The sequence below is a fragment of the Balearica regulorum genome, chromosome 20 (assembly GCF_011004875.1).
Source record: "Balearica regulorum gibbericeps isolate bBalReg1 chromosome 20, bBalReg1.pri, whole genome shotgun sequence".
Lineage (NCBI taxonomy): Eukaryota > Metazoa > Chordata > Aves > Gruiformes > Gruidae > Balearica > Balearica regulorum.
Genome location: NC_046203.1, coordinates 1599800 through 1626194, shown reverse-complemented (window position 1 = coordinate 1626194; position 26395 = coordinate 1599800). Strand labels below are relative to the sequence as shown.

General features: G+C 55.1%; 1 protein-coding gene across 6 annotated transcripts in view; it reads right to left on the bottom strand.

The window, feature by feature from the left end:
* RXRA (retinoid X receptor alpha) overlaps positions 1-26395 on the bottom strand; it is a 112664-nt gene that overhangs the window by 11731 nt on the left and 74538 nt on the right. For 3 of the 6 annotated variants that reach the window (XM_075772034.1, XM_075772037.1, XM_075772036.1), the window contains exons 2-7: positions 24866-25131; positions 19532-19682; positions 18417-18596; positions 9609-9665; positions 5360-5529; positions 637-766 (exon numbers count right to left, since the gene is read on the bottom strand). In XM_075772034.1, coding sequence (XP_075628149.1) covers positions 637-766; positions 5360-5529; positions 9609-9665; positions 18417-18596; positions 19532-19682; positions 24866-25131 — 954 coding nt within the window. The remainder of the gene's footprint in view (positions 1-636; positions 767-5359; positions 5530-9608; positions 9666-18416; positions 18597-19531; positions 19683-24865; positions 25132-26395) is intronic. The other 3 variants (XM_075772035.1, XM_075772040.1, XM_075772039.1) reach the window with 1 other exon arrangement.

Sequence of the window (26395 nt, the reverse complement as noted above, 5' to 3'; positions counted from 1 at the left end):
GCTCTGCTCTTGATTTCTCGCCCTCCCCAGTCTTTGTGCATAACCTGCCAGCAGTAGGGGCTTGAATTTACTCGATGGAAGATGACCCTTTTCACAGCTAACTGCTTTTCACCTCCCAAAGCCTCCGTTCCTGCAGACCCCCTGCCGCACAAGGAAACTTAAAATAAGCCCGAAGAATTTTATTTTCATCTTGGTGGGTGGGAAAGGGATGGCAATGTATTTTTCTCCCCTTTCTGGTTTTAATTATGATCAAACATTTTAGTTTGATGAAATTTCATGGGGTTCCAAGCCCACTTGGTCTTTCAAGTCTCGGCTCAGGACGAAGGCAGTGCATAGCTCCCTGGGTTTAAACACCCCAGCACACACCTCCGAGCGCCTCGCTCATCAGAGATGAAGCCGGGCCATTTTTCAGCTGATTGGCAGCTGGTGCAACATTTTGGATCACATTCAGCAACATGTCCCTTGGGGCTTTTTAAATCCCATTTAGCAATTGAATTATCAGAGGCTATTACTCAGAAACAGTTAATGGCTTTCAAGTTGCCGGGACCTAAATCTAACCGTAATACCTGTCACCAGCGAGATGCAGCGCTCCTACGGCCCCGCGCCAGAGCCCGTACGGGGACGGTTCCCACTCACCTGCTCTGAGCAAGATGACCTGGTCATCCAGGGGCAGCTCGGAGAAGTGGGGGATCCTCTTGGCCCACTCCACCAGGGTGAAGAGCTGTTTGTCCGCTGCCTGGCATATGTTTGTCACCGGGTCGTTGGGCTGCCAAAAAAAGGAGATTGAAAGGCTCAGAAAGGCAGAGCAAGGAGAAGAGGAGAGGCTGGAGGAGCAGCTGAAGGGACTTGCTGCCACCCCACTGCAGGGAAGGACCCCAAAGTCAGGAGCACCCCAGAAGTGCAGGTTATCAGTCACAGGGAAAGGAAGTGACTTGGCTTTTCCACCACACGTTTTTAAGTAGTTTTTAGCAAGCTCCAAAACAGGAACCAGGAGGGTTGAGACCCAATATCCATCACACTGACTGATGAACCAAACGAGCTCCAGCCGAGGGAGGGGCAGGCTCCTGCACCCGTGCAGCACGCGTGTTCTCCGTGCCAGCATCTCCCAGCTCGGTAAACCAGCACCAGAGGGGGCATTACAGAAAAAAAGAGAAAAACCTTTTCCTTTGAAATATTATCCAGTAACAAAAACCATCTGCTCTCGAGGAGGACAGTCAGCCTAAACACACCAAATCCCTGTTTAAAGGAACTGCTAACAGCTCAAGTGGGCTTGTGATTAGGAACTGGAAGAGCCTGTCTAACCCCAGCAAAGACAGACCTCGCTAGCAGAAGTGTGTATATAGGGTTTACCTCTCTGGACAGGGAGGTATGAGCCCCTCCACGTATCCCACTGTAATCCCTGCAGATATCTAGCAGTTCTGATTGTACGATTATTTTTCTCCCACATCCTTAAAAAAGCAGTTTCCAAATTGGAGGAGGAATGTTTACTTCACCCCTAGATTGCAGGGGGAAGGGGTGTGAATTCAGAGGCAGAACAGACACGAACACCAGCGTAACCTCTCCCTTCTGCCAGTCTCAGTTTCAGCAGGACCAGGCCATTCCTCAGCACGAGCTGGCTGTGCCACGGTAAAACTCTCTCCCAGGCTGGGCAGACGAGGAGCGTGCTGCTAAGCCTCACTCCTGCCCCCCGGAGCCATGCCCCGGACCCCCGCCCCGTCCCCTTCACTGTCCCCTGGCAGCAAACGCCAACTCTGCGCTTCAGTGGCCAATGTCTCCCATTCTCCAGGCTTAAAATAACCAGCATCTGGCAAGCTGAGGGGCATCCGCCTTCAAAGTATTTTCACCTGTTGCATGCAGAGATGGATGGGAATGGGCTCATGTTCAGCAGCGCAGCTGAGGAGCGGGGAGCATCGGTACGGGGATTTCCCCTCCTTGCTCTGCCCAGCTCCAGCAGCTCCCCGAGGGGTGCAAGGGCAGGGGAGTCTCGCCCTGAGGGAGCTGGGGCTCCTCCCCGGGGAAGGAGATGTGAGCAGGGACTGGGATCTTCCCTGGGAGAGGGAGAAAAGACGGGATTTCCTCTGGACAACAGGAAAACCCTGCACTGGGTGTGAGGAGGAGCTTTGCGAGTTTGGTCAGCAAGCTGGAGTAGCCAGTGGAGAACCTAGGTGTCCCAGCTCCCGCGGGGTGGGATGGGGATGGAGCCCTGCACGCCCCAGGACACGACTTACGGGACACCCCATGCTCCAGCAGAACCGAACCTACAAAGCGACAAGTGGCTGCACAGCCCCCTGGAAGGGGTACTTGGGGAAAGTTAGATGGTTTTGCAAAGCTTTTATCAAGGGTTGCTTCTGGGCAGGTTGTCACCATCTCTAGGACTTGCCCTGATGCGGCAAGCCGAGCTCCGGGTCTCCCAGCCCAGGCTGCATCACCGCTGCTCTGCAGGCAGCACAAGGAGTACCCAGCCCTCCGTGCTTCGCACAAAGCCTCAGTGAGGGGCCCAGCCTTTAATTACACCTCAGACGGCAGTTCCTGGAACCACCACCACGCTTCCTGGCAGAACTCACTCACCGTAGCTCGAGAGGCAGCTAAAAGTATCATCCCTGGAGGCCAAAAGGGCCCTGCCTGTCTCCAGGAGGGGATCTGGAAAGTGGTGCTAGAAACCCTCCCTGTGCGTGGTAAGCAAATCCCCTCCTGCAGTAAATAGCAAGGGCACGGTGCCGGAGTGTGACAGAATGAAAGGACACACGGGCACCTGATCCTTCTGGAAAAAACTGAGCTTGGAGACATCTTCCAGAAAATGGTGACTTGAAACCAGGCACTCAAAGGCCAATTAAGAGCTAATGGGGATAACACCTCTCAGTTACAGGCTTTGCCTTTCAGTGGCCAGGAGCCCATCCGAAGTGGTGCTTACACTGCAGGAGCCCAACTTCGGGGCTGCCGGGGACACGGGGCAGAGACAAACCCATCCTCTGCCTGGGGACAGGTATGCTGAGGGCGTACGGCCAGCGCCCAGCTGCGAAGGGACAGGGATCACAGGGGGTCTCGGGGCTTGCTGGGACACACAGCGTGGAGGAATCCTGCAGCCCTGCTCATTTACAGCTCGTGGGAACCTCCCAAAGGGTTTATCCCTTTTGCCACGGTCAGAAGCCAGACTGCTGTCGCAATTAGCAGCTACTTGCAGCGGCTGAAGAGCTGTTATCAGGGGCTCACCGGTGCAATTACTTCAAGTGAGTGTTCTAGTGATGGTCATCAAAACGCTAGTCTTGGCACTCTCCTACCACCCAAGGCAGCAGGAGAACAGATTCGCAGGGGCTGATCCCTCTGTCTTAGCTGCTTTCTGCCTGGCTCAGCGTCCTTCCCTGTCCTGTCCGTGCCGCCCACAGGGATCACTCCCCACTGTGCTCCCCTTGCTCCATCACGGGCTTCAACTCGTGAACATACCCCATCCTCCCAGGTGTCAATCAAGGTGTCAGGATAGAGGTCCCCTCCCTGGTCCCATGCTCAGCAGCACGCGTTGTCAGCAATGGGTTTAGGTACCAAGGCTGCTGGAACAGCTCGCGGGCTGCAGCCGCCCTGCCCTCCCCTCTACCAGCTCTGCGGACTGTGCTGAAGCCCCACGGCTGGGTCCCACACCGTCCTCGGTGGAAGAAATCGGTGCCGGTGCCAGCCGTGCAAGCGCTGGAGCTCTCCAGCTCACCAGCGGCGTTCAGTGCAGAGGGAGCAAGGTGCAGGGACACAAATAAAAGGACCCAACGTACCAGGCTAATAGGAAACAGCTTGTGTTTTAGCCTGTGTCTATTAGGGACTGAATTTGTCTGCCTTTCCATCACAGGGGCTCTCTGGGGAGGGCTGGGAGGAGGGCAGCTCCTCCGTCTTCCCTCGCCTCATCCGGTGGCCTCATCACTGCGAGCTGCTGATCTCATACATCTGCTAAACCTGCTACAAATGTCACCTCATCGACAGAAGCCGCTTGACAATAATAGGGCATTTCAACAAGCCTCCTGCTTCTATTTAGATGCAACACACATCCTTGTTCACAGTAATGCGTGTTGAATTATGCAGGAACCAGCTTTCAATTTGCTACAAGAGGCTGAGGAGACGCAGTGCCAGACGAAGCCATTTATTTCAGCTCACTCTCTGGGGTTTGTTTTCAAGTCAGCACAACACTGGCTACAACTCCCCTGAAGTATTTTTAATCCCGATATCCGTCAGAGCCTCTCCAAGCCCCACGCTAACCACAGCTGAGCTGCCTCCTCCAAAAAAGCCCCTTGCAAGCTTCATGGCAATGGGACCACAGCAATTTATTTTTTTCTTCTCCATCTCTTTGCTTTGAGACTTCCCAGTCCCTCAGCATCCTGGGGCTCCCCCGGTGTACCCAGAGTGGGGATAATTAGCCCCACTCCTGACCCTGCCGCTACATTAGTCGCCTCAATTGCAGTCGGGCATTTCAGGGCATTCCTGTGTTCCCAGTACTTTCACAGGAATACGGGCTATTGAGGAACGGGGGCTGCATCCTAAATGCTGCCTAGACTGGGCAGCAAGGACTTTCTCTGCCACAGGGCTCTTTCCGAGGGCTTTGCAGAGGGTCTATCCCAGAAACAGAATTTCAGGGGATAGGCTGGCTCTCACATGTGGAGGTAGCTGCTTTGCAGGGAGGCCTCCTCTAAGCAAGGCTGTAACCTGCTGATAAGGGATCTTAGGAAAGGGACCAAGACAGTTTCCCTCATCACAGCTTCTCACTCTTTTCCTATTTCCCTGTCAGTTATCTCTTCTTTACGCAAGGTCCTGTTAGAGCCTGGTTGTCTCAAGCAGGTCCAGTTATAATGCAAGCCTGGGAAAGGAACTTGAAAGCAACCTTCTCCAGGTTTTCTCTTCACAGAGCCAAGCAACTGTATAATTCTGCATCTGAAAAGTCACACCCCAATTTCACAACTCTTATCTCTTTGCACTTCAGCTGCACAGCTCTGTTTATTGGCTTGACTGGACTCTGAGCTCTTCAGAGCACGGAGCGTCTTCCTGCCTTTTAGCACTAAGGGCTGTTAAGTAAAATAAAATCTCTGTAAGCCCTTCTAATTATGCCTTACAGTATCTGTTCCTTGGCTATGGCAGCGAGACAGAGGAGTACCAGCGCTGGTGGCTGTGCAGGGGCAGAGGGGTTTGCTTTCCTCATGCTTTCATCTAAGCTCACACACAGCGTCTACAGCAGAGCTAAGAAGTTGCATTTCTGAGCTCTCCTTATTTCTTTTCCCACAAGATAACCCCTCTCTGACCTAGGCTCACTGCTGTATTCGTGCTAGGTCAAGGGCTCCTGCCCCGCGTGCCCGGGAAGGGGTTGGGGCCAAGGGGAGAGGGGCCTTACCGAGCTCGGCGTCAAGCCCATATTTGCTTCAATGTACGTCTCTGTCTTTGGCTCCACCGCGAGTTCCGCTTCCAAGATCTTTTCCACGGGCATGTCCTCGTTGGCGCTACTTGTTGACTCCACCTCGTTCTCGTTGCGGTCCTTCCCTCGCTGCCTCTCCTCCTGGACGGCTGGAAGTGGACAGAGCAGGGACAGTGTCACCCTAGGGCTCCTGGCCACGGTGTCACGCGCTGAGCTGGGACCCCGAAGCTCCGCAGAGCTACGGGTGTTACTTAGCCACGAAAACCTAAAGCATCCTCAGTCCTTGTGACCTGTAGGAGCACACGCACGTCTGATGCCTTGTTCACCCACCTGACCTGGCCACCAGTGTGGTCAGTGGGTTTCAGGCTTGGACAGTCCAAGGGGGGGTGAGGTTTGGGGAAGCCACTGGGCAGCCCTGGCCTGGGAGAGCTGCTCCGTGTGCGCTCCCCTGGGAGCACGGCGAGGGAGGCTCCCGCTCAGACCCGGCTTCTGCTGGGAAACTCCCCCTTCTGCAGAGGGAGAAGTCCTGGAAGCAAAAAGGTTGAAGACACATGATGAAAAGCAAAGGAAGCAGCATGACGAGTCACCGCGGGAGAGGGAAATAGATGGGTACTGCTGCAGGGGAAGAAAACAAGGAGCTGAAGTGATAGCATAAGGGAATCCTAAGGAAAAGAGAAATTGGTCGGTTTAAAGCATAAAGTCCAGAGTTCAACCATCTTCTGAGCCTATCAGTGCTGAATTTCCGTGGAGGTCACGTCATGAATCTAGCTCCCTGGTCCAGCAGTGATGCTAATGGCTGCCGCGAGGCTCCGCGGCGGGACGGCGCTACCGTGGGACAGGAGCCGGGAGCAGGGATCTGCCGGCAGGCGCTCGATGCAAACCACCGCCCTGCCTTTGTCTCTGGGCAATTTCTGAACTGACAGGAGAGACCTGTCCCAAATCCTGTGCGGGAGGAGTAATCTAGCCAGAAGCACGTCACATGCTGACGAGTTAACGTCTGAACAGTACATAGATTAAAAATGTGTATTAGATGCTAATAGCGTTATTATTAATGGTCTCACTTTGAAACCAGCACAGAGACTTCCCCTAAACCTGGAAAGCAGCTTTATGCAGACAGTTACACCGGTAACTATCTCTTTCTCAAGCATGATGTTACATACCCTAAATCCCACACTTTTCCACACACCCCATTGCTTCCCACAGTACGTTTTAGCTCGGTCTAGCTGAGAACAGCCCAAGCAACAAGAGTTTCCATCACTGGTGGTGAGAGAGAACTCCCTGAACTTACCCAGCTCTTTGCTGAGGACTGAATGAGGCATTCAGTAACGTAAAAGGCCTGCTATTTACTGACAATTATCCCAACACTTCACCGCTCTGCTGAATTTGAAGCTGGTTATGTGATGTTAAGAGAAAGCAGCAGGGGCACAGGTGTTGTTCTAGGGAAATCAGAGCTGTTACACACTAAGGCTTTTTAGGCAATTAGTGGGACCAGCTCTATGCCAAGTGCAAAAATAAAACCTAGAATATACAGCTTTTTTCTTAAAAAGCCCCATGAAATTAAGACACATACTGAAAGAGTCCTATACGGACACCGACCCCATTAACCCAGCTCCACCCCAGCACGTGAAGGCCCGGGGCTGATTTCCACTGCTCGCCCTCCCCTTCTGCAGCGGCCGCTGGTGCGGCGTGGATGTTTGCTGCACGTCAGCAGTGTTCAGACTCCTTCCATGTGAAAGCTGTTATGCAAAAAGCAAGAGGTTATTTTTTGCAAACTGCTCTTAAGTTTATGGGCTGCAGAGGCTCCCGAGGCTCATGCAACATTTTCTGCCTGGTCTACCAAAGCCAGGTAGGCTGCTCAGATTTGTGTCGTGGCTTTTGTCCATCTGGCTCTTGTCTGGCACGGATTCTTCTCTTCACTTTTAGGCCAACATAAAATCCTGCTTAAATTTCTCCCCACACCCCTACTCCTGTTTTCTCAATCATCAAACGACTAGAAATTTTTACTTAATGCCAACCCTTCCTCAACAGCACAGATGCACCAAAACTCCTTTGGGCACATTAGAAGAGATAAAACACCTACTAAATAACAGAAAAGCCTAAGAGAAAGGTAAACCCTCAACAAATGGGATTTTATAAAATGACTTAAATGCCAAAGACCTGATGCACAGTCTCAGCAGATCTCAAGGACAAAGGTGTAAAATGTGGTTCCTCACCCTGAGATCTACCACCTCCACTGTCGGGGCCACTCCAAGGGATGTTAGTCCGAAAAACACATCCTCTTGTTCAGCTGCCAGTGACTCAGCTGGATGCTGCGATTTGTGGGAAAGAGTTGCAGAGATCTGGGGAGACAGTGGCTACTTAAAGTCTTAAATCTGCAAATTTCAACCTCATCAAAACCAACAGTCGCGTTCTTGGAGGAGAAGAATCAGACACACCTGGAGGGTTATGGGAGAGTAAATCTTACGGGTCATCATGACAGCTTGCTAGTGATTAGGCTGAATCTAGCTGATAAAAACCAAAGATGGAGAGACAGACGGAAAGAGATTATACCTATAAGGAGGTCTTTCTATCGATCTGTGCTTTGAGCTGCTACATCAGAAAGCTGGTGCTGCTGCTCACTGCGGAGCTGGTGAGAAGGAAGCTGACTCATTCCAGCCTTAGCCCCACGCAAACCCCTTGACACTCGCCCCTGCCCAGCTGGCTGCCAGCAGCAATGACACACCAGCCAGAGCAGATGGCGTATTCGACGTTCGTATGTCAGCTCCAAAGATAAACCAAGCCATTGCCAGGGACAGCTTTACCTGCTTTGCTACCCCCCCATGTTTCCAAGACCAGACAGCCCTCTCCAAAGCCAGGACAAGCCTGGCATCACCCTGCGATCCCCTCCCCTGCAGTCTGGATGACCTTCATCCATCCCCTATCCGTGGCTCTCTGGGCTGCTGGAAAGCAGCGCCTGTTTCCCAACACCGAGCTCAGAGACGCCGTTATCCTCCCTCCACACTCAGAAGCACCTTCATGCAGGATGAGGTGGCTGCACTACGTGAAGTCCAGTTGCTACTTGCTCGCAGGACTCGCTTTACCAGGCGTTTTTGAACCCGACCTGTTCCTCACTTAGAAATGAGACGGGACACCTGCCCAGCCCTAGCTGTTGGATGTGGCTTTCAGGGATGCCTGCAAGGCAGCGACTCCTCTAGATGTTGACTCAGTTGGAGATGCTATTTTCTCTCCGGGCAGGCAGCTTGAGGAATGAAGTGGGAACAGCTTCATTCTTCATGTGAGCAACACGTTCGCTCCTGCAACAGCTCTGTGCCTGGCCTTGGGGTACAGCTGTCAGTGAGCACATGAACTCCCCTCCAATGGTCATCTTACTGTCACCTCCTTCTTCCAGGTGTGTCCCTTGTCAGGAGCCAGAGGTTGAATTCATTTCAAATCTAGTGTCTCTGCTTTCCTAGTTTCAGATTCACCCTGAAGCATCATAAAGCTCCAGGGGTGGCAAGCCCAACGCATTGTCCTGAAAGGTGCAGGGATTTGCAGCTGGCATTCAAGACTCCTGTCATCTGTGGGTTCCAAGACATGGACATCCCTGCAGATGTGGCCATCCTTGCAGCCTGTGCTTCAGAATCTGAGCAGAACCAAGAGGACATCCAAAGTGCAAGGAGCAGACAAAAGTGTCATACAGCTTCTGAGCAGAGTCCTCCGTGTCTCTGATCTCCTCTGGCATAAGGCCATTGGTAGATGTCTGTGATTTACTGCAATCAGTATTTCCCCAGACCTGCTGAGGACCTAAGTCAGTGCTCCTCCTTGGTAGACATGCTGAAGGTCACATTCCCATTTCAGAAAAGAATGGGGACACTGTTTCTTGAGATGCAGGAAAAAACACCAGGTGGGGTAAGAGGAAGGAAAGAAGGAGCAAGGATTCAAGCAAATCACCTTTTTTTTTTTTAATATCATGCAATATGGGATGTTTGTGAGAAGGAAAATCTTCAGCAGTGAGGAGACCCCTCACCATAAAGACCTAGGACCTTGTCTCTGGAGTCCACTCCCCACTCCCGCTGGGGATTTGTCAAATAAACCACAGTGGAGGTGACAAAAATACATTTTTCAAATGGATTTGGTTTGGGAGCTGGGTTTCTTTGTGGCTCTGGTTTTTAATTATCTTTTAAAAAAAGAGAAATACAAACGTCGTAGCTGCATGGCAGCTTGTCTGGTAATATTGAAATGGGAATACCTTGTTCTTCTCGGCTTCCCAGAAGTCTTGTGGGCCGGGATGGATGGTGCTCCATCCCTGTAACACAGTAAAATTTAGAAACAATGATCATTATATCATTTGATTCTTGTTGGTTCTGCTGGATTTTTCTGTTCAAGTGAGTTTGTAAACTCACAGGCTAAAGGGGTTCTGCGACTGGCTCCTCCAACCCAAATTCTCCCTTGTGGCACAATCAATGTATATTTAAGAAAAAAATAAATATTCTCAACTCTGGACAGGGCATAAGATGCTTCTCCCTCCTGTCTCACATGTGATGCTTCACAGGATTAGCAAGGACAGGACACAGCATGCCAGTCCAGGGGAGCGGGGTCTGCTGCTGGCTCCCTTCTCTTGCTCATCACCGATGCCCCCCTCCACACCGTGCCCTTCTGCTTAGCTGGGTGGGTAAGGAGACATCCAGCCTCTGTTCAAGAGGACCTTGGGAAGAGGATTAAACTACAGGGTGCCTGTGATAATAAGGCACTTGACAGTGTGACCTACAAGGACCTTTCCAAACCTCAGTTGGGTTGTCTTGCTCTTACTGCAGTAAGATGGTGATAATGAGGTGAAGGGCTGGAGAACACATCCCCTCTGCTGCGGGAAGAGCTGCTGCTCACCAGGAGGGAAGGGTTGGCAAGGGCTCTGCAAGACCAGCGTGACCCTCCTGCCTCTCATCGCACTCAATTAGTGGTGTGGATAAATAGTGTCTGGACAAACTACGGGGCTTGTCTGGGATGGATGCAGGGAAGCCACTGAGAGGAGCCCATGTCCTTGTCCTTCCACCTCACCGCTCAGGCTGCAGGCATTAGACGAGATCCACTCTAGGACCATGCTGTTCACAACGATGCTGATTTTTCTGGTCATGAGGGTGGCACAGCATTTGATCAACGGTGCGGGTCCATTTATCTTAAATGCAGGAGGCGAGGCAGGCATACTGCTGCAACCCAGACAACCCTCTCCTGTGAGGCAAAGCAGTGCCAAGTTCCACCAGCCCTGTCTGCCACACCGTGTTTTCAGAGATGAGCTTCCACGCGCCCTTCTCTCTGTTGATGGCTGTGCCAATGCTCTGATTTTTCTTCAGGGAGACTCGTATGGTTGAGAGGTTTTCTAGTCTGATTTTTCTTAACATAAGGGAAGCATTTAAAACTTGCAATCCACTTGAGGAGAAAAAGAGATGTTGTAGTCAAAGAGCTCTGAGAGGCAGCTCCACCTCCTCCAGCTATGTCTCAGCTGAGCCAAGGACAGAAGCCTGTGTTTTCCATGGCACCTGATGAAGAGGCTCTCGTGTTATTCTGCTGGATTTGGCTTGTACTTGCCTAAGGCTGGTTGCTGTCATTTTTCATCATGAGCTTCTCCAGCCCATCTGCACTTCCCCAGGCCATGGTACAGCAAGACATGGAGCCCCATGTGTCAAGACCACTTCTTGGTGACCTAAGAACCAAAATGTCTCGTCCTGTGGATGCGGATGAGCCTCAGCTGCCCCAGTCCAAGGGCTGATGTGCAAAAATGCCAGATCCATCTTCTATTAGTGCACATATCAACACTGCATATCTTGCCTTTGCTCGTGGTGCAGCATCTGATAGCTACATACGCAGGTTCAAGTCCACTGCGAAGTGAGCAACCAACCCAGCTCAGGTGCCCAAACCAACCAGGGTGGGTGGCTGCGGTTGAGTAACAAACTTTCCAACTGATGGAGAAGAACAAGCTGCTCATTGAGGCTCTGGGGAGGACCTGGAGGACACTGCTGAGAAACCCCTGCAGCATCCCCAACGCCTGCCACTTCATCGCAAGCCCCGTGATGAATGTCACCAAGTCTCTGCTCTTTGAGATGCGTGAACATCCCAGAATCCCAATCCTCCAACAAAAGTCCTTTCCTTTTTAAGTCTTGCGTTTGTGGAGAGAAACCTGATGCTGTGATCTGCAGACTAATTAGATTTAAAATAAATAAATAAAAGAACCCCATCAAGTCCATGCTCTGTTTTTAAAGTCTGGTCACAGATGCATGGCGGGTGCTCGCAGCCAGGTTCCCCCACGCCGTGGCACACGGGCACTGCCACGCTCAGTGGGCACCGCGCTTTTGTGCCGGAGGAATGTTAACGAGGAGAGGAAGAGGCACAAAGGGGACAGGATTTTCCACCCAGGCAGAGGCATTTCCGAGAGCCCATCGCAGGCTCGTTTGTTTGCTGGGAGAGACGTGGAGGCTACAGCGGCTCCTAATTACCACTTATCCTGCGTTAATACAGATGAGCGCTTGTTTCTGAGACAAAAATCCATCCTTCCAGGAACAACAGTGTGGATGACTGGCTGGGGTTTGTTTCTTTTCATGGGGAAAGAGGGGGAAGGATAATTCACTCCCACCAAAAATGGACTGAATGGGGTTTTCTCTGGGGGACGGATCCAGGTGTGGAGTCCCCAGGCACAGGGAGCCCAGCACCACAGGGGCAGGCACCAACGCCCAGCCCGGTTCCTGGGCAGTGCGAAAGCCATGGGTGAACAGAAGATGCATTTTTTGGCCTTGGCTCTCCCTCTTAGCACAGTCTGATCCTCTCCCACCTTCACCCCCTTTTGCACCTTGCCGTTTCCTGGCAGAGGCAAGGATCCACAGGACAAACAAGGATGATGATGCTTTCCAGACCGCTCCAACCTGGATGCATTTTGGGGACGTGCCCCTGGATCGCCGGGGCATACCACCCTCCTCCTGGAGAGCCCGGAGGCTCTGGTGGCCTCCAAGACCCAAACCTGCTCGGTCTCCTCTGAGCCTACAAGTGGGTGGCTGCTTTATTTATGAAGTGCTGGGTGGAGGGTTATTGGGGATTTCCTTTTCACTAGTGGTGGAATTTATTAGGCTCTGCTGCCTTTTTATGAAGCTACATCTTAGCTGTGTATCATCGGCATCTTGAAGTGCTTATGCCTGAGGTACCTGTTTATATCGAAAATGCCATGACAGCTAAGGAAACTAATTCGGACAGTGTTTCTTCTGCTTTGCTTTCCTGCACCTCCTTGTCTTTTTCAAAGATGCAGCTTTCTACTACTGCAAACAACCTCAAAAGCTGCTATACAAGAAATAAATGGTGGTGTTCTCTTCAATGTTTCAGTTGAATACTGCATTTTTAAGATAGGCAAAATACCGCTGTGATGTTAAAAAAATGTGAACAGAGGACTGAAACCTCTGCGTGCAGTAAATGCACAGGGGGAATGGCTCTGGAAAACAACAGCAAAAATGGCTAGCTCACTCCGCTCGCAAAAGCTGGACACTATGAAGTATAAGCAAACAGCAACATTGCTAAAGCAAAGAGAGAGAATCATAAACCAAAGCCTTTTTCTCAACCTAAGAGTATTCTTCAAACAAAAATCAAACCCAGCATCATTTAACCAGCTGGTTTAAAGAGCAGCACTTTAAAAGGATATAAGAAACAAGCTCATTAAGCTGAAAGACATTTTCCATTCCAAAATTACTACTAAAAATAACTGCACTCTTGAACTCTGCCCCTTCACTGGGGTATGGCCACTTGCCTGCTTTTACATTCATTTGAACAGCACGATGGAGACCTGAATTCCTGCTCTTTCTCCCCAGAATCCTCTCGCTCCTGTTGGTCCCCAGAGATGCTGCGGGAGCCGGGATGGCTCCGGCGCGGGGGGGCGCGGGGGGCTGCACAGCCATGGCAGGGGGATCGGGCACAGCTCAGCGGCTGCTGTGGTAGTGCAGGAGCTGCGCTCCAAGTCACTCTGGGCTAAAACAAGGGGAAACTTCGGTCCCTCTGGACGAAGCGATTTACCTGAGCAGCTCCCCGGACACACGCGGAGGTCTCTGAGCTGCAGACTAGAGTCGCTCCTTGCGATGCTCCAAGTCAAACCCCTCCCAGGTTAAATCCCTCAGCTCGACGGCAGCGCAAGCGAGAGGGGGAAAACCAACCCATAAACACAGGGGAAGAGGAAGGATTATCTCAGGCTGTGAAATTTAATGAAGTCTGGGAGTCAGAGATCAGGCAAGCAACAGGACAGAAGATGTTGTGGATCCTCAGAGCACGACTCTGGATCATGTCACGGCAGCTGACGGAGGCAAGCTGCAGCCACGCCGCACCCAGGCCACTGCCATTACAGTATCTGCGCCTGGATTTAGGAACAATCTTGGGGGTCAGTTATGCAGCCTGAGCCGCAGTCGCTGGGGGAGGACAGCCTTCTGGTCTCCAGATGGGCTACGAGCTTCCCGGCAGAGATGCAGCAACATCCATTTCACCCGGTCACCATCAAACGCCGCCGTTAGTGCTCCGCAGCGCGCTCAGGCTGCAGGCTTCAGCACGGCAAGTGGTAGCTCCCAGTTAAGAAACTGGGCAGCCCAGCAGGTCCAACGGAGACAGTCCGGCTCGCGCCGGGAGCCGCTCACGTCCGGAGGCAGCGCTGGGGGAAGGAGAGGCGGGAGATGGAGCGGGGCTGGGCTGTGCCGGTTCCCAACGTCTGCTGCCTGTGAGCCGTCCAAGGGCGGCCGGCGGGAGCATGAGAAAGGGCTCCTCGCTGGTATTTCCTGCCTGCTGTGCGATCCGGCGGCGCTGCCAGCAATGGTGGGGCCAGAATCTCATCACACGAGATAGCGATGCGCTGCAACGCGAGGCCGTGGTTTGTAGCCTCCGATGATCCCCCTCGCCTCTGAGGTTAACCCCAGCTGATGGCACTGCATGCAAGATGCCTTTATCCCAAGACCCTCACTGTTTACTCCCACCTCTTCGCAAGACCCCTGCCTCTCTAACTCAAAGGCAGTTTCCACTTTTTCCCTTTAAAATATAAGGCTGCTGATCCACAGACACCTTAGACCCTAATGAGTAACAGATCAAGCAGAGAAGAATTATGCTTCTGGATGCAAAGAGCCACCCCCACAATAATAATCCCTGCATTAGTCAAGATCCCTGATGGTAATCTTAATTTTGTTGACTATCCGGTATTTAGTGGGAGACAGAGTACAAGAACCAAAGCCTCACACAGCTGGCAGTAATTCATAGGGGAAAAATGCTCCCAGTTGCTTATTTATTATAGCCGCAATACCTCAGAGTCCATGAGGCTCGTTCACCGTGAACGCGGCGTCAGGATCTATCTTAAATGTTTTTAGCAGGGAGCAGCAAGAAGAGATGCGTGCACCAGAAGGAATCTTCCGCTTCTGCAGGCTTACACTCCTTTAAGCGAAGATCGGCGCGATCTGATTGCAAAAGCAAAGCCCCGCAGCCCTGAAGCACTCCCCCGTCCTTCGGCAGCACCCCGCGGCCACCCCCTGCCGCTCACCTCCGTGGGTGCACCGCCCTGGGCAGGCTCCTTCCCGCAGCACGTGGACGAGAAGGTCCATCCCTCCGGGTCTGCCCGGCTCTGCTCTTGGCACGTTCACCTGGAAACCCTCCAGGTGTTGGGATCAAACCCTTCCAGAGCTCCATCAGCTGCCCTGGTGCCTTTACCCCTTTAAGCCAACTCCTCAGCTCCTGAGAGCCTCTTCCTTTTACGCCTCTTCCTTTTACCCTTCTGGCACAGGTTTTTGGGTACGAACGTGGCCCTCAGCCCTCTTCTTCCCAGCATCACTCTGCAGGTCACAGCACTGCTCAGCACCACGCAGGATGCCTTATTCTCTCACCAGAGCTATAGTACTTACTTTAGAGGGTTTTTCTGTACTTCTGTGGCGTACAAATACCTTTGGGCTACAGGAGAGAGACTTCCCCAGCAGGAATCTGCTATGCCTTTACATAGCTATCAATTAGGTCTCCAGAGCAAGATATTTTTTAGGGAAATGAGGCCCATTACCCTGACTCTTAATTAAAAGATGCAACAGTTCACACTAGAGGATAAAAAGCCAGCTATGATGTGAGTATTTAAACAAAAGGAATTAGCAACGCAGGATTTAGCCCAAAACTGTTGCCCGAAACAGAGCTGGTGTGGAGGCAGCGGGACTGGTGCAAGGACCAGGACAAGGCTCCTGGCTGGCAAAGTGGATGGGCAGCAGCAGCGAGCTGGGATGGATGCAACGGCTAGGAAAAGTTTTCTTGACAAATCAGGTGGATATCACACGTGAAACTCAAGAGCTTCTCAAAACCAAAGCTTAGTGAGATCCAGCTTCTCACTTTCAGGTTTAGGACAACAACTACGACATCTTCAAGCCTGCCATCAGACACTGTGAAGTTTTAGGTTTATAAGAAGACAGAGCTTTATTTGGGGAGTGGGTGAATCATTCCAGCTTTCCCTACATGGGGATTATACCCCAAACATCAACCAACTGCCACTGCACCAGCTTCGTGCCCTTCTCCGAAGCCCTCTTTGTGCGACGCCAGCACCAGAAGATCAGTCAGCACCGCCTGAGTGCGCTTCTAGAGTTACGAAGATCCCATCTGTCATGCTTTTAAATAATTGGCTGATCGTTATGAATGCATTTGGTATTCATTGTGATAATGTTAATCAAGATGAATTAATAGAGTCCTCATACTGTACGCGCTCTCTGGGGAATTCCATCACCATTTAGAAATTAATTAATGGACCTATAATTTTAGTGGTGCTGCCCATGCAATCACCGTTAACGGTAGGCACGAAGCAGGTACCAAATCACAGGATGTCAGTGCAGGCCACACAGTTAAAGCATCACTGCTGATGCTCCTTTCCCTGCAGACGCTGGCTGAGAAGTTCTAGGGGTCTGAAAGGAAAGCGGGTCTCCAGCTGCCGGTGCAAGGCTCCAGGGGCAATGCCAGGGTAATGGGATGCTCCACATCACCTGCACCTGCATTCCTTCCCTGAGAAGCAAGCGCTGCTGCTGCTGAACACACACGAGAGTTCTTGGCTTCTTTTTAGTCACCTGAATTTCCCGGGGCTGGAAAGGAGACCTGCCTCCCTCCATTTCCTCCTCCTGCCACACATCTCCCACGGGATCCAGCACGCTCCATGGCTCTGCCCATCTGCAGAGCAGCCAGGGCAACGCCAGCCCCTCGCACACGGAGCACCACGTCTGCTCTGTACCACTCATCTTTAGAGGCATTTTCTGAATGTCTCGATCTCTCCATTTAAGACTAGAGGTTTTCTCTTTCCCACCAAGCTGGAAATGATGCAAACAGGACCAGAAAGACAGGAGGCAAGGAAAGGGCAGAGGATGAGGAGCTGGGAGACCTTGCAACTGCTCCATAGGGACGGCTCCAAGGGGCAGCTTTTCTTTGTCACAGAAAAACCCACTATCAAACATGTATTGCTTTGGGTGAGTGTGGGGATGGGGCCATGAGCACCCCAAGCTCTGCCCGGTGGCGTTCCTTGGAGGTCCCAGCTGCGCGCTGTGTTTCTATCAAAAGCAACGCGTTACCATCTCCTCCATTCCCTCCAACCACGTGCTCTCTCTCTCCAACCAGGTTTCTGCCTACAGCCACCCCTGGCAGAGCAGCTGCCTCCTGTGCAACCCGTCCTTGCTTGGGCCAGACAGCTTCGTTTCCGAGCTCCGAAGGGTTAAGCTCTGCAGGGCCGGGGAGGTCCCCTGGGCACCCTCACCTCCCAGCCCGCTGCAATCCCCCCACACCTCGAGCAGAGACGGCTTTGACATTTGAAGACTCTGCGTATCGTGGGTCCTTAGGTAACCCCGTAAATCGAGCGTGGTGGGGTCTGCTCAAGGCTCGATGCAGCTCCGGCGCTGCCCTGTTTAATCAATGCTCCAGACAAGACTAAGTGCTCTTCAAAGAGACCCAAGCTGGAGCGCTGCTCGCAGAAACCAGAGCGACTCGGCGGAGGGATGGGTTTATCGGCTGGTCAGGGAGGCAAGTGTGGCTCTGAAGATGTAAGGGGAGAAGGCAGCAGAGAACTGGGGTCATTTTGACATCATGTCTGGTAAAAGCCTGTTCTGCCAGCAGTTTAAAGCAGGTACAACCAGCATTTAGAGGCCCTGCCAGGGAGTTTTAGATCCTAAATTTAAATTCCAGTAAAGGGAGGGATATCTTTTTATGAGACTGGATTTCTTTTTTCCTCCCAATGAGAAAAAAAATCCAGCAGTGCCACTGCTAGGGAATGCTACTGAGTTAGAGCAGCCAGTGCTCGGCGGCGATGCTCGAGCAGTGTGCTCTGACGAGACGGATGATAATTCACTGAGCTTCCCTGCCCGTCCTGAGCACGGCATGCACTACAAACAGCGCGCAGCTGGGACACACGCAGGAGCCTCTCACCTCCCCAGCAGCGCAGTGATTAGTAACCAGCACATTAACTGAGATCTTTATCTTGCCAATGTCCCCTGATCAGCTCCGGTCCTCCAGGATGCGACATCCCCTGTTGCACGGAGAACGAAGGGCCGTGCCAGGTGGTGGCATTCGTCACCCAAAACGCACTCAGCCCCGACGGCTTTCGCACCTCTGTTTAACAGGGCTCTGCAGGGAGAGGGAAGTATTTGCCGTCGCTGCTCCCAACACATGGTAGCTGGTGTGAAACGGGGAGTGCAACTTCCAGGGCAGCACACGAGCTCGCGAGCACCGTCTGCTTTCATCGCCCCCCTGCTCCCCGGTGCTGTGCTCGGTGCACATTTACTAACGTGCAACCATCCATCATCCGGGCGCTATTCTGGGACCCAGCGCTGTCTTGGAGCCCATACGAGGCCCCAGCTGTGGCGCAACAGCAAAATATAAATGAGACACGCACATTTTTGGCACCCCGGCACAGGCAGCTCCCGGCGAGGCTCACGCTGGCTCTGGCGCACGTCGTGCTGCCACGTTGCCAACAGGCAGGAGCCTGCTGGAGCCTCCCAACGAAGGCAAGGTACCCGCAGCACCCATGGGTGCTCGGGCCAGGTTCTTTCTGTCTTACCTTCTCGCTTCATCCCCATCGCAAGACACTTCTGATAGCGGCAGTACTGGCAGCGGTTGCGCTGGCGCTTGTCGATCAAGCAGTCCTTGTTGTCGCGGCACGTGTAGGTGAGGTCTTTCCGCACCGTGCGCTTGAAGAAGCCTTTGCAGCCCTCGCAGCTGTAAACCCCGTAATGTTTACCTGCGGGAGGATGCGACTCGGGTTAAAAGGACCCACGAGTGTCCTGGGTGCCCCCAGCTCCCCCCTTTGCTCTCCCTCCCCACAAAGACCGTCAGCTCTTCCCAGCCATGTCTGAGGGAGCAGAGGCTTCTCGGAGCTGGGAGCAGCAGCTGAAGAGCAGCGGCTCTGCCTTCACCTGACTTCCATAAAATCAGGATGCCCTCCTGCCTTCTGTCCAGGAAAAGCCCTCATCATTTCTTAGCCGTACATCGGGGTGAGGCAGCGCAGCAGTGAAACAGGGGCTGGGTGCCTCCCTGTGTCCCCCGCGACCTGTGCGGACTCCCCATGGCAAACAGGCGACCCAGCCTGCTCCGCACCACGCACCCACCCTCCTCTTCCAGCCCCGGGGAGTCCGACAGGCGCAGGAGGTGTCCCTAAGGACCCCACAAACTAGGCAACCAGAGCACTGCTGGAGCAGAAAGCTTTTAAAACAGCGTGAGAATAAAGAGAATTAGTCCATCTTTATCTCCCACCAGTGGAGAACCTCTGTGGGAAGCAAACCTTTTTATCTGGCGCTACGTGGCAAGACCCCTGCAGATCCAAGGCTGGGTAGAGAGAAGGACACCCACTAACGCCTTGTCTTCAGCCGGGCTGCGCTGCTCAGGGCTGAGGATATACCCCCACCGCTAAGCAGAGACCTGGGGTCTCCTGGCTCCGGTCAGAGCCTGCCCCAGAGCAGATGGGCTGGGGGAGGATGGTCAATCAGGGACTTTTTATCCCCTCCTCCGAGGGCACTGGGGGCTCCTCTCCGGCTGGAGAGTCCTCACCCGCACTCCCTGTGCTGCAGGGAGCCGGGGAGCCGTGCAAACCCTCGCCACGCTCTCCCAGGGCATCCACACGCGAGCGCAGCCCGAGCGTGCCCCTGCGAGCCCTCCCGGGGCAGGCACCCGCCTTACCTGAAGATCTGTCCCCGCAGATGGCACATATGTGCTTGGTGAAGGAGGCCATCGTTCCTGAGGGATGTGCTGGCACTTTGAGGACTCCATTGAGCCCCAGGGGTGGCTTAATGTCCTCTGAGCTGCTGACGGGGTTCATGGGCGAGTTGAGCTGTTGAGACAGAAGCACAGTGCTCAGTGGGGAGCCAGCTCCGAAGCAAGGCTTTCCCGTGCGCTCGGACACGGAGCAGGAGGGCCAGGCAGGGTGGCATTTCAAGTAGGGGCCAAGCTTCAAACGGGGACATGCACCACTTAAAAACACCCACCCACGATGCTGAACCAAGAGGAGGATTTGGGCACACGAGCCCAGAGACCAAAGGCACAAGCACTCATCTGCTGCGCTGGTATAAAAGCCGGTGTAGCTCTGAGCTGACAGCAGGATCCCACCGGCTCTCGCTGCCGGCACCGGGGTGGAAGGAGCGGGGACACGGCCAGTCCCCCGTGCACCACCAGGAGCCACGCAGGGCTGACGCTGCCCGCCCTACGAAGGATGCTCCCGCACGATTTAAGGGGAAGGTGAGCTCATCCTGCGCCACCAGTCCCCTGCCCACGGCACAGCCACGGCACAGCCACGGCACAGCCCTCGTGGCCCGGCACTCACAAGCCATCCCGGCTTCACAGCGCCTCGGGACGCAGAGCAGGGAAGATGATTTGCAGCGATGGCTCATGAGAGAGCTGCTGGCTGGGAGCGAGCGCTTGCACAGATGATGAAGGCCCGGACAGTCGCGCTTTAGCCCTGCAATTTATAGATATCCTTTTAGCATTCTCTCTCCAAAGGAAAGCTTCACAGCAAATAAATGGATCCCAGATGCAACGAGGTCTGGCTTTCCAGAGCTGGCTTGGGCGGGAAACTTCTCTGCAACTTCCAGCCTTCCAGCAGCCTCTCCACACACCTCTCCTTCCCTCCCCGGAGAGCTCGGTGCCCAGCAGTTGGTGAAGAAAGCAGAGAACTGGGTGGAAGCTGGGTGCTGGCACGGTCCTGTGGTGCTGGTATTGAGTGAAGGATTCCTGGGCTGGTTCCCACATCGCCCTGTACAGCAAGGCAGGGCTGCTATCCCCCGTGTACAAAGAGAAACTGAGGCACAGAGATGTACGAATGACCCATCTTATTAAGGGAGATGAGCTCAGAGCAACGTGTGCTGCTGGCGCTGGCCATCGGCTGCACACCCCAAATAACCCACCGAGCCACGGGGAAAAGGTGGGGGAGGACGGAACTACAGCCCCAGCCTCCAACTTACAGGCTGCAGCCAGCCAGCCAAGAATTACAAAACATTTTATGCAAAACGTCATCAGAAAGACCTGATTTTCACACTACTCCATGCTGGTGTCACCGTGCCCTCCTGTGCAGTCACCGCAGGAGGGGCTGGGGACACAGAAGGGTCCCTGACGGAGCCGCCCGTCCAGCCCAGGGCAGGTTCAAGGAGGTCTGGGGCTGGATGGGAGAAGCAGGCTGGGTCAGCTCGGGATGCAGCTGGCCAGGAGCACTGCGGCTGTCCTCCTGGGGACCAGCCTGCCAGGGACTGTTGCAGAGCCTCTGTCCCTGCCAACTTCTAAATCCAGGTTGGATATGCAGGATTTGTGCTTCGGTTTGTTGTGTTTCTCTTTCCTAATAGAGATACTCAGCAATTGCACTTGTCACAAATTAATTCAGGGAAGTCCCAGGGCTTGTGATCTGTCAATTAGAGGAGAGCAGCCGTTCCTCTGCCTTTAAGGTCTCCAGGCTGGTGAGGAATATTTAGCAGGCAGATGACTAATAACCGCAGAACAGAGCAAGGTAAACCCACCCCGGAGAAATGTGATGGCTCTGCCTCCCCCTCCCACCCTGCCAGTGCCAGCTGATGAACGAAAGGCAGCCAGGACCTGGTGCTGCCGAGAGCTCCTGGGCTTTGGCTGCTGTTCAGGTACGACAGGGCAGAGAGTGGAGGGACGAGCGGGTGTCCAGGCAGGAGCATCTCTCTTTGGGATCTGTGGGTCCCCAGGCACAGAGCCTCTCCCTGTGCCACCCCGCGAGCAGGGGCTGCCGGCATTGCAGCGGCACAGCCCTCCACGGCTTCAGGGTCACCAGCTCCTGCAATTCCTCCCAGTGCACCTTCTGGGATACGGAGCCACTTCCCAGGTGCAGCTGGTGGCTACGGCTCGTGTCACGCTGCGTCACCGGCCGCTGCCACGTGGGAGTGAGGGCAGAGGCCACCAGCTGCCTGCTAAGATAAGCCTTTTGCCACCACCACCCCCAGCCCCAGCAGTCCACAGAGGCCACCCAAGCAGCACCCCGAGAGCATCCGAGGGGGACGATGGGCAGAGCAAGACGGGGTAAGCGCTGTGCCCTGCCCCTGCGCCAGCCCAGGAGGGTGCGGGGTCCCACCGTCCTCCGCAGCCCCGTGCATCAGCAGGATGCCCCGGTCGGTCGGAGCTGAGTCAGCCCCAGGCTGGGGTGGGGGAAGTCATCAGTTCCTCTCGCAGCGCCAGCCCGGAACCTCAGAGGAGGCACCACGTGCACTTCGGGGTTCCCACACCACCCCGGCGCCTGCCCCACACATATCCCTCCCCGCCGGCGGCCGACAAGCGAAACTGGGAGCATGTGTACGCAGAGAGGAGGCAGAAGCGGGGGGCAGCATCCCCCCGCCTTGGCACAGCAGTTCTGCTCGGGGCAGGACAACCCCAGCTCAGCAAGCAAGCGGGAACGAGGGGGGAACCGGTGCTCTGCTTCCCCAGTGACACTGGGACTCCTCGGCTCCTCTCCCTTCCCTGCTCAGTTCATCGCACTGAGGACTGAATCCTGTCCCTGCTGGCAAGCAGAGCTTTATTAAAAAAAAACAAAAAACAAACCCTGCTGCGGTCCCCCAGGCACCCTCACAAAGAGCATTATACAAAGGCAGCGAGCAGCTCTGGAAAAAGCCTAATCCTGCGTCTGATCTCTCCCTGCTCACCCCCAGGCGCCCCAAGCTGCTGCCAGTGATGCCTGGGGTGGCTGCTGGTGCGGCGCAGCCCTGCAAACTGCGGGGAAAGTCCCTCCCTTCCAGCTCTTACTGAAAATCCTGCTTTTTTTCCCTGTTTTCCCAGAATCTTTAGGTAAGAGGGTTTAAATACGTGTTAAACCCCAGTAATCCTTGGGTCCAGCCTCCAGATCCAGCTGGGACCTTGCTCACCACCGCAAACTGACCTGCTTTCAGCTGGTTCCTGCCCTGCACACCTCATCCCCAGCCCAGCCTGGGGACTCCCTGGGTGCTGGGACCCCGTGGCAGGACCCCCTGCCTCATACTCTGATTTTGGGGCTCCTTCCCACCCCGGTGCGGGCAGGAACCGGGGTGGAGGGGACCCACCCCGCGGGACCCACTGCACCTCACGTGCCTCGTGCCCTTCTGCTCCGCTGGCTTTCCAGAGGCGACGAGGCATGGCCTGATGACAAGTGGCATCTGCCATCTGATTCAAACCACCTTCCATCAGTGCCATCCCCACCCGGCGACGGGGGCCGCACGCCTCATTACCCCCGGCGCTTTGCTGACCGGTGCAGCGGCACGGGGGGCTGCGCTCCCCTCCGAGCATCGGCCCCGCCGCCTGCCCGCACCCTCCTCCTCCTCCTCCCGCGCTCCTCCGCGGGCCCAGGTAGGCGCCTCTGCCTGCTGCAGGGACGGGGACGGGGAGAGGGACCTAATGCGCCCAGACAGGGAACAGATGGCAGGAGCCATTAGGCTGAAGACCTCCTAACTGTCACCTCTAGGAAAAACACTTAAGACAAGTCCCTGGGCAAAGGACGGGCGCTCGCACCAGAGGGCTGGAGCCGCGGCACTGCTAGCTCGCTCCCCAGCACCATCTGACCATGCTCTCAATTCCCCTTTCTGCCCTGTGGCTGCATTTTATTTCTGCCCTGTGGTTGAGTTTTATTTCGGTTCCTCTGTCTTGTTGGTCCCCAAAGCAAACTGTGCCTTGTAATTGACGCTGGGGGTGCATCGCCCCTTCCCCGTTTCCTCCTGGGCTTGCGACTCACCCCCGTGTTGCTTCACTTTCCCCCTTCCCACTCCTTCCCCACCATTTCGGTGCTCTCGCTGCTAATTTTGCTCTGGCCGCCCGTTCCCAGGCGTCATTTCAGTTCCCCTTCCCTCAACCACGGGACAGGAGATGGCATGTCCACCCCGCTCTGCCTCCTGTGCCGGGGAGCAGAACCCGCACCAGCCTGTGGGGTGCGGGTCCCCACACATCTATGGGGGTCACGGGCCGGATCCTGCGTGGGAAAAACCCATCACAAGGCAAATAAAACTGCCGCCTCTCCGGCTGGCACGGGGATGCTGGGTCCTGGGGAAGCTGCCTGGGGGTCCCTGGGGATGGGACTCAGCAGAGCACGGCCCTCCCCAGCCCCAGGTAGAAAGACCTGTTATCTCTGGAAATAAATCAGGCCAATATTTAAAAATAAAGGTGCCGGCAGGTGCTTGACTCCCAGAGAGGGCCTGGAATAAATAAACCTGCAGCACATGGCAGGTGGCGGCCAATTCCTTAATCTGCCCTTTTACTAAACATATACCGTGCGAGCAGCCAGCAACAGGTGGCAGGGGCTGGCCAGCGCGCCCCGCTCCTGCTATTTTTAAAAAGAGCTTATCTCTCCGTAGTCGGAGGTTTTTTACATAATCTTCAGCCAGCAAACGCCAGCCCTTCCCCTGCGAGGAGAAAGGGGCGGCGGGCAGGGGACCCCTCGGCATGTGCCATGGGGACCCTGGGCTGGCCCCGGAGGGGACGTGCCAGTTCCCAGGGAGGGGAAGGGACTGCTCGGGTGAGAAACACGGGGCGCAGACAGTCCTAGGGTGGCTCTGGGTGAGAAACACGGGGCGCAGACAGTCCTAGGGTGGCTCTGGGTGAGAAACACGGGGCGCAGACAGTCCTAGGGTGGCTCTGGCTCCTGCCACAGCTACACCAGCCCCAGGGTAACCACTGCTTCCCTTTCACCCCCCCGCCTGGGGATGGACAGGGCAGGACCGGAGGGGACAAGCGATGGGAGATGATGGATAGCCATAGTGCTGGTACCCCGTAGCCCACCCAGGGCAGCCCCAAGGGTGGCTGCAGCCGCCCAGCTCTGGCCAGAGGAGCAGGATGCCTCCGGCTTAGTTTCTCCCTTGGGCTTCTGCTTTTTGCCACCCGGCAGTGCCTGCCTGTGCTGCCTGCAATGGGGTTTATCTCCCTGTGCCTGCCCAGCCAGCACAGCCTCCCGCCAGCCAGATCAGAGCCGGGTCTGGATGAGGAACCCACGGAGGTGGCTTTTTCCCAGCTAAACAGGCAGCAGCCACGTCCCCGCCACCTCCCCCTTACCTGCGGGCTGCTGGTGCCGAATCCCAGGCTGGGGGTGGAGGGGACGGACATTGAGTGCGGGCCCATGGGGGAGCTGATGACGGAGAACGGAGGTCCCATGCCGTTGATGGGCGAGCTCAGGGTGCTGATGGGCGAGTGGAGCTGGCCCGGGGAGCCCAGCGAGGAGCCGATGCCCGGCCCGATGGACGGGTGGAGGGATGGGGTGGCCATGGGCCCCCGGCTCGTGGGAGAGTTCAGGGACGTGGAATTGACTTGGTTGGAGAAATCTGTAACGAGAGGAAAGAGAAACGGGGCTGAGTCTCTGGTGTAGGACAGGCTCTGACACATCGCCGCAGCAAGCCCTGAGCAGCAGCCCCCCCACTCCTCGCCCTGCCGAGGGGCTGCTTTTCCACCTGCCCCCAAAATTCCCAATGCATCCTCCATCTTTCAAAACCACCTTCTGCTGGAGTACCTACGCAGGCGTTAAGACAGGCGCTGAGAGCACTTCCACCTCGAGAGCCAGTTGTCACTGCCCTCCTCCATCTCGCTCACCCGCTGTACCCCAGCTCTAAACTCTGCTGCAGAGGCAGCATCGCTGCTCCGGCTGATGCACGGGTAGCAACCCCCCCCCCCCAGGAACAGACAGACACCCTCCGTGCTACAGAATAATTCAGATTTATCACAGCATCGCAGGGCCAGGCCATGCATGGGGAGCACGGGGAGGGGTGCGCCTGGCAGCACCCGCACACGCCGGCGGCAGGGAGGGAGGTTTGGAGGCAAAAGCGTGTTTGTGCATTGCACATGTGGTTTGTGTGTCCATCCAGGGCGTGAGCGTGTGATGGGGAAGTCTGCGTGTGTGTCAGCAAGGAGGAACATGCCTGCCTGCTGCGTGGGTAGCAGGGGGCGGCTTTCTGCAGGCAGCAGGGGACAGGCTGCGTCTGCCTGCGCCCCAGCAGCTCCACCGTCCCAGGGGAGGGGGGGGGGGGCGGAAAGGGGGGGTTAAAAATAGACTCCGATTCTCCCGAGAGGAGACATGGAGCCATTCCTGGCACATTTCCTCCTCATCCTGTCACGCTGCTTGCAAAACAATCCCGCGCGAGGAAGGGGCTGGCTCGTGGCCCCCGGGCAGGCTGCGAGAAGGAGCTGCCGGAAGGCGGCGGGGGCGGACGGGCAGCGCGGGCAGGGGCCCCGTGGCATTGCCTCCGCTCACCCCGACACCCGCCGAGACCCTCCCGGTTCACACCAGCAAACATGGCCCAGAGAGGGGGAGGCACGGGCTCAGCCGCTTGGCCAGGGGCTGTTTACAGGGGAATCTGGGAGCCACAGGTTTTGGCTGCTGGCCCCAAAGTTAGCTAAATTCTGGGAAATATTGTCTTCAGTCACCTGCGTGGGGTCAGCTGCCTCCCCAGGATTTTTAAGCAATTAACATATGAGCATTACCCAGTGGGAAACACGCTTGCTGAACCCACAGCAAGCCCAGCCCTGGCAATCTTCCCCGGAGATCACCGAATCTGGCGGGGTCTTCCCCAGAGATCACCGAATCTGGTGGGG